We start from the raw sequence: 16,073 nt of genomic DNA on the forward strand, positions 1-16,073 counted from the left end.
TGCGTTTCGTTACATTAACTTTAATTAGTATGGTAAATATGTATATAAATCGATACAATAATTTAAACACTTAGCTTCCTCTAGCCTAAGTACAGTTCCCTCTGACCGGAGGGAGTCCTTGCATATATATCCTACTGTGAGTGGGTGTGGATTGTGGATCCGCGATACGTTGTCCGCGATCCAGGATGCTGGGTGGGTGCGTTCGGATCCGCAGTCGCCTCGCGTTCGCAGTCGCAGTCGCTTCATATTCGAGTGTTTCGTAGAGTTTCTCTGGGGTATATTTCTTTTTTACTTAAACAATGCTATATATCTGCTTTATCTGTAATAAAGTTATGCTCGTCGGCATTTAACCGACTTAATCTAGGACGTGATATGCTGCGTTTCGTTGTTGAATCGGTTGATGAGACGTCGCGCGCGTGATTCGCGATTCGCCGTCTCCGCCGTGTTCCCATTACCATTGCCATTACTGTTGCCATTACCATTGCCAGTGCCAGTTCCAGTGCCCTTCCCATTGCCAAACTGCCGCCGAGCACTGGCCACCGTGTGCTGTTGGGCAAGACGCTCGGCCGCCTCGCGGACACGTTGGCTCATCAGCCGCGTCGGCGTCGCGGATCGCTGGGGCAGCGGAGAGCTGGGCATGGACCGCACCTGGGGTGGCTTGCCTTTGGCGGATCCACTGGGTATGCTGGAGCCGGCGCCTCTGCCGCTCCTCCCAGACTCCTCTGCTGCAAATTGGAAAACAATCAGAGGGTTAGTGGTATGTTTGGGTTGAAGAACAAGCCCTAAACGGATCTTAAAGGAACTTTCATGATCATGATCTTATACGGAGAGTTAAGTATATTTAGCAGGACTATGGTTACCTTCTCTAGTTACTATCTTGTTACATGTAAATATATCGTTAGATTGATAGTTTAAATAGTTGTTATGTCAGACAGCTATTAAATGAATTCGAGCTAAGTTAAACTTACAAAGTTTAAGCTAAGTTACTTAACCAGTTGGTATTAGTTAAGAAACGGTGTTTTCTGTTAATTCAAATCAATTTCAGATTATTTGTGATTAAAATTAAGATTTTAAAGCCCTAGCAATACTTCAAGATCCGTTTGGGGTCACGAGCAAAAGTTACTTCTACTGATGCGTCCCACACTCGCCACCTTGGCTATTTTGTAGGACTCAAAGGCAAGCGGAGGTTTGTTAGCAGCGGATGCGGATGCGGATGCAGAAGCAGGAGCAGGTGACACCTGGAACCTGTCCTTCAGCTGGGACACCTTCAGCTTGGACTCACACAAGAGGGGCTTGACCTGGGGCTTGCACTTTGGTTTCTCCCGCGCAGCGCTGTCCTCCAGTGACTTCTTGCGCATCTTGATGGTGTTGGTGAAGTCGGAGCGCATGATGGCCTCGCCCTTGGTGGGCAGCTCCAGGGTGACGGAATGCTCCGTGTCGTCGTGCACGACGGCGGGCAAGGTGCTCGCCTTCGCTATCGCCTCCAGCTTGGACTTGGCCAGCGAGAGGAGCAGCGTCTCCTGGGCGCCACTGCAATTGGAGCACTCGCTGTAGCCCGAGTCACTGCGTTCACTGCACTGCGACTTGTCCCGCAGCTTGAGAACGGTGCGCTTCTCCACTGGCGGCATCTCCCCGCTGAAGTCGTCCTCCTCCTCGTGGAGCGATGTCATCTGGGTGCTAGTCCCACCACCGATGGCACTGGCGGTCAGCATGCCCAGACCGGATATCGAAGGCCTTGGACTGCTCAGCACTCCCATGGCGATGGCAGAGTTCCTTCGCGACACCGACAGGTTGGCCATGCGGCCAAGAGCACGGATGGCATTTCCGGTTTTCTGGATTAGCAGCGAATAGCAGCGAATAGCAGCAGCGGGCAGGGTTAGAAAGGTAGCAGCATTTAGGATTGCGCATTTAGTTAGGGTTTTTGGAAGCAGCGAGCTTGAAGCATTTACTAACCTGCCACTTGCGCCGAATGATGAACTTCTTCAGCTTGTCCGTGCAGATCTTGTTGTTGCTGAGATTATCGTCGGGGCGCTGGCTCAGCCACTTGGACTCCAGGCATTGCTGGGCGGTCAGGCGCTCCTCCTTGCGGTGGACCAGTAGCTGCGAGATGAAGTCCTTGGCCTCTTGCGAACTGCGTGAAATGGTTTTAGGATCTAGGAATGTCAGGTGAAGATATGCCAACTTACACGCAGTCAAAGGCCTCGTCATCGTAGTCGTAGTCCGCTCTGGTTATATTCGAGAAGGTTTCCACATCGGTGTCGCCCATGAAGGGTGACAGACCCGAGAGTCTACAAATATCAAGTTATTATTATAGTCCCAGAAGGAATATTCCATGTGCTCCACTCACAGCACGTAGCAAATGACGCCCACGCTCCACATGTCGGACTTAAAACCTATGGGCTCGTAGCTGATGATCTCCGGTGGTATGAACTCTGGGGTTCCGAAGAGAACGCGGACGGGTGCTTTCGTATCCAGTCGTTGGGCCAGTCCAAAGTCAATGATCTTGATCTGGTGGCTGGTGCGGGTATGGCACATAATGTTCTCCGGCTTCAGATCGAGGTGCACCACACTCTGGCCGTGCATGTAGGCCACTCCATCGCACACCTGTCGCAGGAACAGGATGCAGTCCATTTCGGTCAAGGTGAAGTCGTCGGCCACCACACGCTCGAACAATTCGCCGCCAGTGATGCTAGGGAATCAGAATCCACTGGTCAGTGGAGATCCTCCAAAGATATGTATGGTAATACTTACTACTCCATCACCATGACAATCTCCCTGGGACTTTCGAAGGAGGCAGCCAGCTGGAGGAGCTTGGGATGCTGCAGCGAGCGCATGATGGAGATCTCCTCGAGCACCTTCTGCCGATCCTGAGACTTGATGCACTTGATCACCTTGGCGGCCAGCAGCTGCTCCGGCTGGCCGCGCTCCTGCACCTTGTAAACGATGCCAAATCGCCCCTTGCCCAGCTCCTCGATGATCTCGAAACGCGATTTGAAATCTCCACCAGACTGCACGCTCACTGTCGTCCGTCCGAAATGATCGCTGGCATCTGATGTAGTTCTCTGTGGCCTATTGGTTATCTGTACCAGTTCGCTGGCCTGGCCGGGTGCACTGCGTCCGTGGACATTCTCGGCACGCACTCGGAATCGGTACTGCATCTGTGGCTGTAGGTTCTTCACCGTGTACGCCAAGCTGTCCACCACTCGGGTCACCAGCTGCCAGCTGTCCTCATCACCGTCCTGCCCAATGGTCTGCATCTCAATGCTGTGGGGATGCGACTTGTATTACCCATGTGTGGGAGAGTTAGTTGAGTCCGATGGTACTTACATAAAACCTGTGAGCATACAGCCACCGTCGTAGGGTGGACCACACCAGGCGACGGCCACGCGATCTGGACCGAGGGATACACTGGGCTGGCCACTTGGTGGCTCCGGAGGACCTTCCACGGCCACCGAGGCAGCGGCCGCCTCCACGCCGTAGTCGTTCATCACCTCCACCGTATACTTGCCACTGTCGTCCGCCGAGATGTCCGTGATGTAGAGCGTCGACTGCTGGCTCGTCGTCCGGATCGTCACATTGGAGCCCTCAACAATGGGATGGCACTGTGGAGCGAAGAGAGACATGTGTGAGAAGTGGTCGGCTTACACTGGGAAAAAGGTATAGACCTATTTGGACTAAGTTGCACCTATACTTTAAATATACAAATAGTTTAATAGGAGCTCTAAACACATTGTTTACTTGGCCTTAAGTGTGAAAAGGAGATAAATTCGGCTGCCTCTTAAAGATAAAGATATGATGAATAGCTCAGTTGGGTAGGTGATTTGTTTCGCGTGCATCGATGTAGTCAACCTTCGCTGGTGCGACTCGCCCAGCATTTGCGGTTTGCAACCATTACGTAGCCAGTCTAGGCAATCGCAGCACCCTAAGCCACCCAAGCAAACCGACCAACCCAAGCAACCCAACTGGCCCAGCGAACCCAAGCGAACAACACCGCAAGCTGATCGTGACACAGTCCCAGTAAAGAGAGACCTAGCCCAAATGCCCAAAGCGAGACAGTGGGCTATCGAGATGGGGTGCCGAGTGGGCTTATGGCAGATAAAGAATATGGAATATGGAATTTGGATCCGTAATCCTCTGGTCTGCCTGCTAGCTCCAAATTGGGTCGAGATTGCACAACACCACGCTCCGATTCGAAACCGGACCAGTTACCATAAGCCGACCACCGCCCTAGAGCTCGAGCTGCATGGCTATTTATATATTGGATATGATAATAATAATAAAGATAATATCCCCCCCACTCACCGCCTTGTACCAGATGACCTGGGTGCCCGGGAATGGCTCGTAGCGTACGCTCAGCCGAACATGTCCACCAATCAAGGCGGTGCAGTCCTCGGGGCGCGTCGAAATGCAGCTTCTGGCCGCCAGCGAGGAGGAGGGGGAGGAGCTGTTGCCCCGGATGGCGGGCAGTACCAGGAGGCTGGTGTAGGTGCGGGTGGCGGGAATGCGACGGGACTCCGCCTGGGGATGCTTCACCTGCAGACAGATCTCGCCGCTCCTCGATGCGGTCACGTCGCGCATGCGCAGCAGCCGAATGCCGTTCTCTGGATAAGACTCCAACTGGAAGGAAGGAAAAATTAGCGCAAATCGCACATGCACTGAGGGAAGTGCTAGTACTTAATTGTGTAATTACGATTCAATTAAGTAATTATTGTTATTTAAGTGAGCCAAATTATTTAGCATTCTCGAAAGCTTTATTAATGGCAATTTCATTGGAACATAAGCATCATTGATTAAAATCTTCTGATAAACTTTTAGTTCTTTATAGAGATGATTTTTAAACCATTTGAAAAGCTTTATTTACGTTTATTGCTAGTTAAGTTGAAAGTTTAAAATATATCATTAAAACTTTATGAAACTTTATGCTGATGATTTAGTTATTCACGTTGCATTGCAATAACACATAACATCGCGGTTTGGTTACTTTTCTCCCGGTGTACACCTCGCTCGCATGGGTAAACAATTATATACTGTGTGCACAAGTGTCTGGAGAGGGAGGAGATCCGAATCCGAATGCGAATCCGGGCGAACCGAGTCCGGAGCAAGGTGCTGGTGACGCTACGCGACGCGACGCGGACTGAGGTTGCTATAGAACTGAACGCTGCTCTCCGTGGCACGCAACAATTAAGCGAGCAGCGGGAACGGATGGGAGCCACGCCACGAGCGGAATTCCATGAGCGGACGGACGACGGACGACGGGCGACCGAAGCGGGGTGATCGTGACAATGACACTTTCGCGCCCGCTCTCATTTTCATTGGAGCACAAACGGCGTTCCTTATCGAATGGGTATTGAAATGGGAATGGGAATAGTTACGGGGGCTTAAACCGAACGCCAGCGATATTGATACTGGCAATCCATTTGGCTCGCCATCGCCTACCTGTGACATCTTGTCACGCCCCTGTGCCGATCGATCGATTGGGATTCTGATTCTGCTTCTGATTCGGTTTGAGCTGGGCTCTTTGATTTCCTAATCATCTGGATGGGGGAGCTGTGTATATTGAAACCGATGACACCGAGATGTGCGCCGCTCGAGCGCCGATGAACGAATGGTTGCCCAGCAGCAACATCGTTGACATGCAGCTCGCATCTTTGGCAGCTCCTCCCTCCCATATGCGGCTTATGCAAATGAGCATGCTCTCACACATTCGAGTCGATATGTACATAGATCAAAATATATATGTTCACAATTATTATTATTGTTTTCGCGGCCAAGAGTGCGAAGAAGCAGCCTGCGGCAAGGCAAGAGTTGAAAATGAAGAGCTCTGTTTTTGCTTTCGTTTTGATTTCGGCTACGGTTTCGGTGACGGTTTCGGTTTTTGGGGCCAAACACTCCGTTGCGAAGTTTATTACGTTAATTACGCATACGCACCGTCATGTTATGTGAGTCATCCGCCTGGGCTAAAAGCTGCCCATTGAGATACCAGTCGGCTTCCGCTTCGCAGGGGAAAACACGGGCGTAGAAGAGGGCTTCCTCGCCGGCGGCGCAGACCACCGGTAGTGGCGTCTTCAGCAGCTGGACACACTCCTCGTCCTGGCCACGGAGATCGCGCTCCAGGACGCACAGTTCGCCGCTGCTGCTGCAATCGCATCCGCTGGAAATGGAGCTGCAGTTCGGATTGGAGTCGGAGGTGGAGTCGTTGATGTCGCTGGACGTAAACACCTGACAGGTGTAGGTGCCGGAGTCAATGTCGAAGGCGTCGTTGATTCGCAGGCAGAGGCGTCCATTGCCGTGATCAATGTAACTGCAGTGAGCAATGAAAGTGACATAAATATATACATATGTGCATAGTTTGCATTAAGGTCGAAACAAAGGGAGCCCATTGGCCTTTGTTATTCAATCCGAGTTAATCGCTGGAAAGTGGGTGCTTATAAAACACTCAGCAAACTGGTAATGTTTTAGTAACTAATTAAGAAAACAATTTATTACAATATAATGTTTAAATGAAAGAGCTATGAACTACAATTAACTACCATTGCTGATAAGAGACGGCTTCCTTCAGCCATCAGCTACTCACTTGAACTCATCGCTGTCCGGTAGAATTTCGCCATTCCGCAGCCATACGTAGCTGTAGGGCTCGTCGCAATCGATGGAGCAGCACAGATCGATCACCTCGCCCTCCAGCGATTTGGTAATCTCGGGCAGTGGTTCCGTGATGACAGCACGGCGCCTGGGAATCGTCGTCTTCGGGTCATGGAAGGTGACTGTGGTGGAACTGATGAGGGGATCGTGGTCGCCGCTTATGATGCAGGTGTACTGGCCCTCATCCTCGCGCGTCACATTGTCCACGACCAGCAGGGCCATGGAGTCCTGCAGCAGGATGTGCACTCGTTCCGAGGCCTCCAGCTCCACGTCGTTGTGGTAGAATCTCACCGAGGGCACCGAGGAGCCCCGATAGCCACTTGCCAGAGCCATGCGTCCGCCAATTGCTGTGAATTTAAGGATATAGATATAGATATAAATTGGGTAAGGAGCACCACCCACCTGTGGATGGACCCATGATGCGCCTGTACAAATGGGCATTTCGGCGGGAGGAGGAGGCACGCACGCTGCGCACCGACGGCGACTTGGAGTAGCGGGAGCTGCGGATTACGTCCAAGCGGGCGGTGGCCTCAATGCGCCCGAAATCGTTCTCCAAAGTGACGCGGTACAGGCCGGCATCGTCGAAGGTCACCTCATCGATCTCTATGATGCGAAGATCGTCGATTTCCTTGACGGCAATGCGCGGCGTGGGTGTCACAATCAGGCCATCCTTGTCCCACGTCGCCCATGGCGTGGGATGTCCGGCGATGGCGCACTGGAAGCGCACACTGTCGCCCTCCTCGACGACGCGGTTGTAGGGAATGGCGAGAAACTTGGGCGCCGTGATGGCATTCCGGGCATCACTGCGTCTCCGTTCCGCCACCGCGGACAGATCGATGCTGCTGGTGCGGTAGGACAGGCGCAGGGGAGAGAAGCTTCGGGCGGGAGTCGATCTCGGCGTGGAACGTGGCGTGGAGTGGGCGGAGAGCAGGCCACTGGGACGCGCCAGCTGGCGGCTCAGCATATTCTCCTTCTCCTCGGGCACATCCACAATGATGCAGGCGGAGGAGAGACTGCGGCCCACCGAGTTCTTGGCCACGCACGTGTACTCGCCTTCATCCTCTGGATACACGCGCGGAATGCTCAGCGTGGCCTTTGTGCCATCGAAGGACATTACGTAGTCGCGATCGCTGGGCACAACATGCCCATCCTTTTCCCAGATGATGAATGGCTCTGGATCGGCCTCAACATGGCATTCCAGCGATATCGCATCCCCATCGCAACAGCGCAGGTTTCGCAAGTTGCGAACGAATCGGGGAAGGGTCTCGATGTTGCTGAATAATTGTTGACGCTTATTAATGACACTTTACCTCATTATAAAGGTTAAACTTACCCATGTCTCGTGTGCACTTTATCCATGCGGCTTTTGTTGAGTATATCTGGTGAAAACAAGATATTATGCTTAAGAACTTTGACTAAGAAAATATTTGAAATTTGCGCCCTTTGGACTGCTTGCCAAGCAGTTGCGATATGTGTCTTGGCTAATCAACGGTCTTAGTATTCCGATTTCTATTATCGATAATCGATAGCACTTGTGGCCCAATGTTTATTTTTAGCGCAGCATAGGTTTTGCAACTTTTTGTGTCCAAATTCTGGTTAAAATAAGATGAGGGGCATGATTATTGTGCCCATGGACCTGGAACCCGGCTTCCGCAAAGCAGACATACACAATATACCTGCTCTCACCAGCGGAATGGTGTACAATTTTTGCCTATCCGGCGCCTCTGAGAAATCAAAACAAATGTGAGTGCCATCCCTTTCGCACATACATATGTATATGCACTGCGTATTCAATTAAATATATTTATATTTAATTTCTGCCCGCAGACCAACGGATAAAAATGATCTCCTGACGGATTACGTCCAACTGCGCCGACATGGCGATGTTTGCGAACTCAAGGGGCTCGTGTTTTCCGCCACCGACTTCGCCAACACGGAAACCCACGCGAATGTGGCGCTCAAGGTCGTTGAAAGTGCGCGGATGATCATGGACGGGCAGTGCAGCCTGTGCGCCGCAGCATGTGAGGATTACTCCATTTGCTACAATTGTCTAGTTCCTAATCTGTAGCCCATTTCAGGCACATGTGCCCACATCGTGGCCTTCACCTTTTGGCTGCTAAACAAGAGCACAGATCGAAATCCCTCGGCTGTGGTGGAGTTTTGGGGCCATGAATTGGAAAATCTGGTGCAACCGGAACCGACAACTGCTACTCGAATATGTGATTTAATGCCCAAGGATGAGGTGCGAATGGAGAGCGAACTAAACTCGAAGGAACTTAGTGCCAGCGAGGGAGAAGCCTTCCTAGAAAACATTCTAGAGGAGCTGGCCAACTGCGGCAGGGACTCGGCGCTCTACCGCCAATGTGTGGAGACCACCGATGAGTTCGAGCCCATGTTTGTGCACCATGTGCTGCTCCGAGCATCAGAGTACAACGTCGTTGATCCAGCCAGCTATGTGCAACACATGGAGGCACAGGCTCAGACGGGAATTATCGAAAGCCTGTACGATGCGACACGGAGTAAATACAAAACCCGACTGTGGGTGGAGGTGCAGTACATGCGCATCCGTTGCTCCATGATGCACATGATCATTAACCGCAAAACTCCCGAGGATGACGATCAAATCTTCAATATGATGTTTTGCAAAGGGCGTGACAAGAACAACGCCGATCGGGTGCAACAGAAGGAACACAAGCGATTCATATTGAAACAGACCGAGAAACTGGAGAACAAGAACTACATAGAATGCGGTTTGATCCTGCACGAGAGCTTCCCCTTCCTGTGCGCTGCCCCCGATGGCATCACGGACGATCACATTGTCGAAATCAAATCGCCAAAGACAGATGAGGACTTTGAGAAGTACCTCGAGGCTCGCGAGTCTATTGCACCCAAGTACATGGCCCAAATACAAATTCAGATGTTTGCCGCAAATGTAAAAAAGGCCCTCTACTGCGTGCTGAGTCCAACGTTCGAAAGCAATGGAGCTCTGCACTACGTTTGGGTACAAGCGGATCCGGAATTCGTGAGCAGTTTGCTGACCATGGCCGAAGAGTTCTGGCGGGACGTGGTCTTTCCCCGCCTCTTGAATATCTACCCCCAGTCCAGTTAATAAATGCATTTTGCTGCTTACCTTTGGCGAATATTTGTAGCGATATTACAGCCTTGGCCTCGCCATGGCAATTGCTGGCTATCACGGAATAGGTGCCGGTGAAGTCCAACTTGGCGCTTGGTATCTCCAGCCTGTACTCGGGTCCGTCTCCAATGCGCCGGAAGTGGGGCGCGTCCTTGTAGTACTCCGGCTGCAGGCGAAAGAAAAGGTGGCGATCAGTGGGCTGAGTGACTCAAGGTCATGTATGCGATGAGCTTTGACTATAAGGACTTGTGCGGCTGTCGCAGATCATGAATCACGACTGTCTTTATACAAATGTCGATGCCGTTGACGCTGACTCGGCCGCCGTTGTTATTATTGTGTTAAGCTTATGGCCATATAAGCACAAAACTCAGTTTCGAGACTGTCGAATAGGAAAACTGGTAATGGGTATACGTTGCCCACCCTGACCTCCTACTCCTCCTGCCTGCCTGCCTGCTCGCTTCCTTGGTTGACTTCGTGCGCGACAGTGGCTAATAATATTTTTTATTTTTGTTTCCTTTTTGGCTCGCGTAATTGTTTGTTGCGAACAAGCCTGTTATTTGATATGGGTTGAACTTGAATTAGCGTTTGACAGCGAATCGGATTTGTAAGATCTGTCTGAGTGCCAGTGGTCTTGTATAACGCGCACCGTTTCAGTATGACGCACTTGTCCGTAATCCGAGCCAGCTGCCCCTGCACTCTATTCTTCACGTGCCACTCTGTGGCCACTTTGCTGGCGGATCGGATTCTCGGGTACTGGGCTGGTTACCTCTGAGAGGGAGGCGATGCTCCGCTTGTTTGGACACTTTGTTCGCGCTCGCGGATCAATCAAAAACGAATTCTATCCGCGCGAGCAACTGTATCAACTCGAAAAAACGTTCTACTAAAGTGTCTGGCCCACTGGGAGTAGCCTATTTATAGTTGGCTCGAGCGGAAATTAAATTCGAACTTCCTGATGCCGGTAGGGCCCACGTTGCTAGTTCACCTAAACTTGAGTCTCTGATAAGACAACGGGTTTGGAATCGAGAGAAGGTAGCGATGGAACGACCCACATTTGCTGACGCCGCGAATGCAACTGACTAACTCATTGCGACGTCGAACTGCGCAAGTGCAACATGTGCAAGGTGGTCTCGCAATACGTCACCACATACTCATACTCACATTCAGAAAATCGCGCAGCCAAACGACTTCGGGCTTGGGATCGCCGACCACCTCGCAGAAAATGATGACGTTGTCACCCTCGTACGCCTCGCTGGATCGGGGCTTGACCACAAACAGGGGCTCCTTGGAATAACTAGGGGGAAAATGAATCATCAATTGATGGTTTCTATACGCTATACTAGATGCAACACTCACGGCAGATCATCAGTCTTAATGCTGGGGATTTCCAGGGATCGCTGCGGCGCCTCCACCTTATTCTCCTCCTCATCAATGGCCACGCGGCAGATGGTTTCCACTTTACCCACGACGTTGGATGCAACGCACACATAGATTCCGGCATCCCGCACCGTGGCCTCGGCAATGATAAGTTCCACAAAGCCATTCGAGTCCAAGGTGGCGGTCAGGCGGCGGCTAGGTCGCAGGCGCATGCCGTTGCGGTGCCAAGTGACACCGACGGATGGATAGGCCTCGACCTTAGTGGACAGTCGGATCTCGGAACCCTCGCGGAATATGTAGAAGGGGTCCAAGGGCACATAGAAGTCTGGCGAGATGTAGGCTCGAATGCCCTTGTCCACCACCAGGGTGCAGTGGCAGGATACGGAACCCAGCTCGTTCCTCGCCAGGCAAGTGTAGGTACCGCTGTCGTCCAGCGTGGTGGCAGCAATTTCCAGCGTGAAGAACTGTCCCTCGGCGCTGATCAGATGCTTTTTATCCGTGTGGATGAGCTGATCGTCCTTGTACCACAAGATCTCTGGCACAGGATAGCCCACGATCTGGCAGGTGAGTCGTACCGGATAGGTCACCTGGACGCGTCGATCCCTTAGGCGCATGGTGAAGATGGGCAGCGAGTCACCAACATCCGCCACATTGCGACCATGGGCGATCTCCTTCAGACGCGAGTCCGCCTCGTAGATTCTCGAATCGGAGACGACTTGGAGGCGGGCAAACGTGGAAACTCTGCCCTTCGAGTTGGTCGCCTCGCAGGTGTAACGACCCGAGTCCAGTTCGCTGACGGTGGCAATGGTGAGGGCGCAGGTTGAACCGATCTGCCGGATCTTGACGCGTTCCGAGCTGCTGCTCAGCTGAATGCCATCCTTGAACCAGTTGACCTGGGGCCTGGGTGCGCCACGCATGTTGCACTGCAGGGTAAAGGAGGAGCCCAACAGAGCCTTGGCCTGACCCGGCAGGATCTTGACGAACTCCGGCAGGCACTCGACAACGCCCACTTGGAGCGGGCTGCTGGTCTGGACGGTGGGTCCCCAGCCATATCGGTTCTTGGGCGTCACGCGGAAGTGGTACTCAACGTTGGGCTTCAGGTTGAAGGCGTCGAACGAGTTGATGGGCGTCAGACCCAACTCCCGCCAGTAGGCACCGCCCTCGTGACCCACCACCCAGGCCTCCACCTTGTAGGCCATCACCGGAGCTGAGTTGGCACTAACCGGCTTGCCCCACGACAACGAGATGTGGGTGGGTCCGGAATCCACGACCAGTGGCTCGGTGGAAATGCAACCCGGTGGATCTGAGGGATGGATGAGAGAAAATTCGTAAATGAATGAGGCTCAAGTGGGAATGGGAGTGGATAGTAAGGTGACCTCAAGTAAAAGTCTTTACGCCCCGGAGAAATATTTTTTATTTTCTTGTTTCCACTACGTAAATGTATAAGCTGGATTGCTGTGCTTTATATAATACATTATTTATATATGTAGGTACGATAATAAAAGTAATTAAGTCAATCGTTCAGAAATACTAACAAAAGATAAATACAGGAATAGTTATTGGTTGTGTGCTGGGTTTCTACGATCTCACAGGAAATATCTTTTGTAGTTCGAGGTTTGTTGGGGCGGTTGAACCGATCTGCAAATGATGATTGCAAATGAGGATTGGGCTTCGTCATTAGTGCCACATATAGACAGAAAAGGACACTCCCACGGACAACACGGAACACAACGGACATGAACATGGACTTTGCACTTGGCACAAGGATGACCACTCTGGAATATACAATCCTTACCTCTGAAGTACGAGGTGTCGCTATAACTGTCCAGGGGAAGGCCCCAGCGTGGTTGCGTTGGCGTGGCGGATCGGGCGCGCGGGTTTACCTATAAGTTGTGTAGTCAGAACGATATATAGTATTGCATTGAGTGAACACATAGAGTCAGGAAAGTAGACTGAGGGCTAAGTATGATATAATTGTAATTATATTTTGGTGCTGTTGCAGGGAGCGTTCGAAATTTGCAAAATAAATTGTATTAATAAGCTTTATTCTTCTTTCTTTTTGGGTATTTTAATCTGGAATAAGAGAAGCAGAGAAAAGAGAAAGAATTGCAGTGGTTAGTGAGCGAAAGCGATAGAGGGACAGCCACAAGCAACAAAGCAACTAGTATATATAGATCCCATAAGGACATAGATATAGACACGCAGCCTACCGTCACGGTGACGAATATCCTGTCAGTGCCAAAGTTGTTGCGGGCTACCACGAAGTAAGTGCCAGAATCGGAGATCTGGGCTTGCTGCACTGAGAATCTTGTGTAGTCATCGGACACCTCTTTGCTGACCCGGTCCGACTGGGTAATGTCCTTCGTGCCCTTCATGAAGGTGACTGCAAAACAAGGACCATACTTCAGCTGTTACTCCACACCATCGGTGGTATGCCCTGCTTACGCTTTGGTTTCGGATCGCCGGCAATGCGGAAGGACAGCGAGAAGGGATCACCCACGGCGATCTTCATTTCGGTGTCCGGTCGCGAGAGGAACAGCGGGGGACGCTCATCCTTCTCAGCACCCACGGCCACATCGACGTTGACATTCGATTCGATGCGACCAAAGGCGTTGGAGGCGCGGCAGGTATAGGTGCCCTCCACCTCGGGACCGGCATTCATGATGGTCAGCGTGTAGACGCCGCGATCGGCCAGGGCCTTGACATTGGGTCCGTCCACCACCCTGCGATCGCGAAGCCACTTGACCTCGATGGGTGTGCTGGTCTCCATGAATTGGGCGGAAATGGCCACGGTGCCGCCGTTGCAGACCGTTTGGTTGCCCAATGGCAGCAGGAAGTGCGGCTTGTTGGGATCGCGATGGAAGAATCCGTGCGTCTTCTCCAGCGAGTAGTGCTGGCGTCCCTTGAAGTCCACCTGGTGGGAGATCTTGTTCTCCGCTCCCTCGTTGCGGGCCACACACCAATAGATGCCCGAGTCCTTCTCTGTGGGATTCACGATGACCAGCTTGGCATAGCCATCGGCCTGATCGCTCAGCTTGTACTTCTCACTGCCCTCGATGGGCTCCGTGCCCTTGATCCACTGGATTTCAGGACGCGGCTGGCCACGTACGCGGCAGTCCAGAACCAACTCATTCTCGTTGAGAGAATATGTGTCTGCAAAGGGTAAGGATTAGTAAGTAGGTTGCTTTAACTATAAACTGGGGCCAACAGAAGCGGTTAAAACATTAAGCATGTACAAGCAATGATGAGTTCCGTCGCTCTTTTTAGACGGGTAATACCTCGGATTGGCTGCGTAAAAGTACTTGGCAATGGGGCTTCCTTGAAGTGCTTGTATACCCGCAGCTGGGAGTGGCTTAAACTCTCGCCAAAGTCGTTCGAGGCACAGCAGGTATAGTGGCCACTATCATCGGCCACCGCAGCGAAGATCTCCAACGAAGCTTCTCCGTTCAGGAAGAGGGTCTGATAACGATTGTCGCCCCTGGGCAGCGGTTTGTGGTTCTTCAGCCACTCGATGTGGGTATTCTCGTCTCCGGATACGGCGCAAAGCAGCCGGAGATTGGCTCCCTCCGAAACAGTGCGATCATGCAACAGGGTGTGGAAAAGTGGTTTTCCCTTGCCCACGCTGCGTAGGACGCGATCGCCGGCTCGATGAAGTTCTCCATTGCCGTTGACCTGACTGCCGGAACTCAAGTGCGACTGGCTACGTGACCAAGGCGTGCTTTCATGATCGCTGATGCTCGGAATCTCCTCCTGACTGACGTTAATCAGGCGCTTGAGATCGGCCGCCTTGATGGTGGTGCTAGTGGAGTCGATCCTATCCTCGTGCTCTGCATAGCAGGCGAAGATGCCGCAGTCGGAGGATATGGGATTGCGTATCACCAGCTTTCTCACGCCGCCTGGTTCTTCTACTGTTCTGTACCGGTTGTTGCATATGGAGTGGTCATCACGCATCCAGCTGACACTGGGACGTCCATTGACCTGGCAACTGAGCACGATCTCATTACGCTGGTCGTCGTACGATTCTAAAAGGCGAAATTTAAATAGGTCAGAGGGTGTGTGCACAAGGATGCTTCAATAATTACCTATAATACCACTGGAGAAGCTTTCCGGCAATTTGCCAGTGGACTGATCCAGCACACTTAACTGGCCAGCACTTTCCACAGTCTGCCGGCTGTTCTTCACCACGCACCGGTAGTGACCACTGTCCTCCACCCGGGCATCGTAGATTTCCAGGCTGATGGCTCCGTTTATGTTGTAGATCTTATGGCGGGCATCCTTAGTCACCCGCTCATCGTCCCTCAGCCAGTGAACATCCTCGATGATACCAGTCACATAGCAGATGAGCTGCGCCTTGTTACCACTTCCGATGGTCATGGTCTTCAAGCTGGTCTCCAGATTCAGTCGCAACTTCGCCTCACGTGCCTTCGCCTTGGCGGCCGCAGTGTCGTTGGCCGCGACACTTGAGGATTCGTCCCGTTTGATCTCCTGGATGACCTTGTCAATCGGTTTCTTCTCGGCAATTCTCTCTCTAACATAATCAGAGGCCTGGACGAATTTGCTGATCTTCATTTGGCCGTTTTCACTCTCCGCATAGCACGTATACAAGCCGGAATCATTGCTGCCAAAGTTGTTAATGGTGAGGAGTTTCACGCCGTCACTTTGCTCTTCGTACTGGTACTTGGTGCCCTCAACGGGCAGCAGGGTATTATCCCTCTGCCAGTAAATATGTGGCTTGGGACTGCCTGATACCTTGCACTCCAATGTGAGCTGGTTACCCTGGGAATGATATGCATCTGGAACATGGACATAGATAAAGAGACACAACCCAAGACACATAAGACAAAGCACTTAAAAGGTTTAGGGAATAGGCTTAAAAGGTTGTTAGTTCTTAAAGTAATTCTAGGACTACGAATAAGGATACACTTAG

The 16,073-nt window shown here is 51.8% G+C and overlaps 2 protein-coding genes across 12 annotated transcripts in view; one reads left to right on the forward strand and one right to left on the reverse strand.

The window, feature by feature from the left end:
• The window catches only part of LOC122614890 (myosin light chain kinase, smooth muscle-like), a 26,708-nt gene continuing 10,635 nt past the window's right edge, over positions 1-16,073 (reverse strand). For 5 of the 11 annotated variants that reach the window (XM_043789607.1, XM_043789608.1, XM_043789606.1 and 2 more), the window contains 20 exons: positions 15,229-15,939; positions 14,425-15,168; positions 13,592-14,299; positions 13,357-13,529; positions 12,942-13,029; positions 11,126-12,449; positions 10,931-11,063; positions 9,770-9,938; positions 7,973-8,018; positions 7,042-7,913; positions 6,575-6,986; positions 5,929-6,301; positions 4,303-4,617; positions 3,328-3,602; positions 2,752-3,264; positions 2,348-2,689; positions 2,187-2,288; positions 1,954-2,131; positions 1,124-1,832; positions 1-725 (listed from right to left, as the gene is read on the reverse strand). In XM_043789607.1, coding sequence (XP_043645542.1) covers positions 361-725; positions 1,124-1,832; positions 1,954-2,131; positions 2,187-2,288; positions 2,348-2,689; positions 2,752-3,264; positions 3,328-3,602; positions 4,303-4,617; positions 5,929-6,301; positions 6,575-6,986; positions 7,042-7,913; positions 7,973-8,018; positions 9,770-9,938; positions 10,931-11,063; positions 11,126-12,449; positions 12,942-13,029; positions 13,357-13,529; positions 13,592-14,299; positions 14,425-15,168; positions 15,229-15,939 — 8,552 coding nt within the window. In that variant the 3' untranslated portion in view covers positions 1-360. Of the gene's footprint in view, positions 726-1,123; positions 1,833-1,953; positions 2,132-2,186; positions 2,289-2,347; positions 2,690-2,751; positions 3,265-3,327; positions 3,603-4,302; positions 4,618-4,861; positions 4,879-4,981; positions 5,323-5,928; positions 6,302-6,574; positions 6,987-7,041; positions 7,914-7,972; positions 8,019-9,769; positions 9,939-10,930; positions 11,064-11,125; positions 12,450-12,723; positions 12,785-12,941; positions 13,220-13,356; positions 13,530-13,591; positions 14,300-14,424; positions 15,169-15,228; positions 15,940-16,073 lie in introns of those variants that run through there. The other 6 variants (XM_043789602.1, XM_043789609.1, XM_043789605.1 and 3 more) reach the window with 6 other exon arrangements.
• On the forward strand, positions 8,169-9,768 carry LOC122614893. The gene is made up of 3 exons (XM_043789616.1): positions 8,169-8,382; positions 8,467-8,660; positions 8,718-9,768. The coding sequence occupies exons 1-3, from the start codon at positions 8,246-8,248 to the stop codon at positions 9,746-9,748; spliced, it is 1,362 nt and encodes a 453-aa protein (XP_043645551.1). The 5' UTR covers positions 8,169-8,245; the 3' UTR covers positions 9,749-9,768.

Source organism: Drosophila teissieri, chromosome 2R (genome assembly GCF_016746235.2).
Source record: "Drosophila teissieri strain GT53w chromosome 2R, Prin_Dtei_1.1, whole genome shotgun sequence".
Classification (NCBI taxonomy): domain Eukaryota; kingdom Metazoa; phylum Arthropoda; class Insecta; order Diptera; family Drosophilidae; genus Drosophila; species Drosophila teissieri.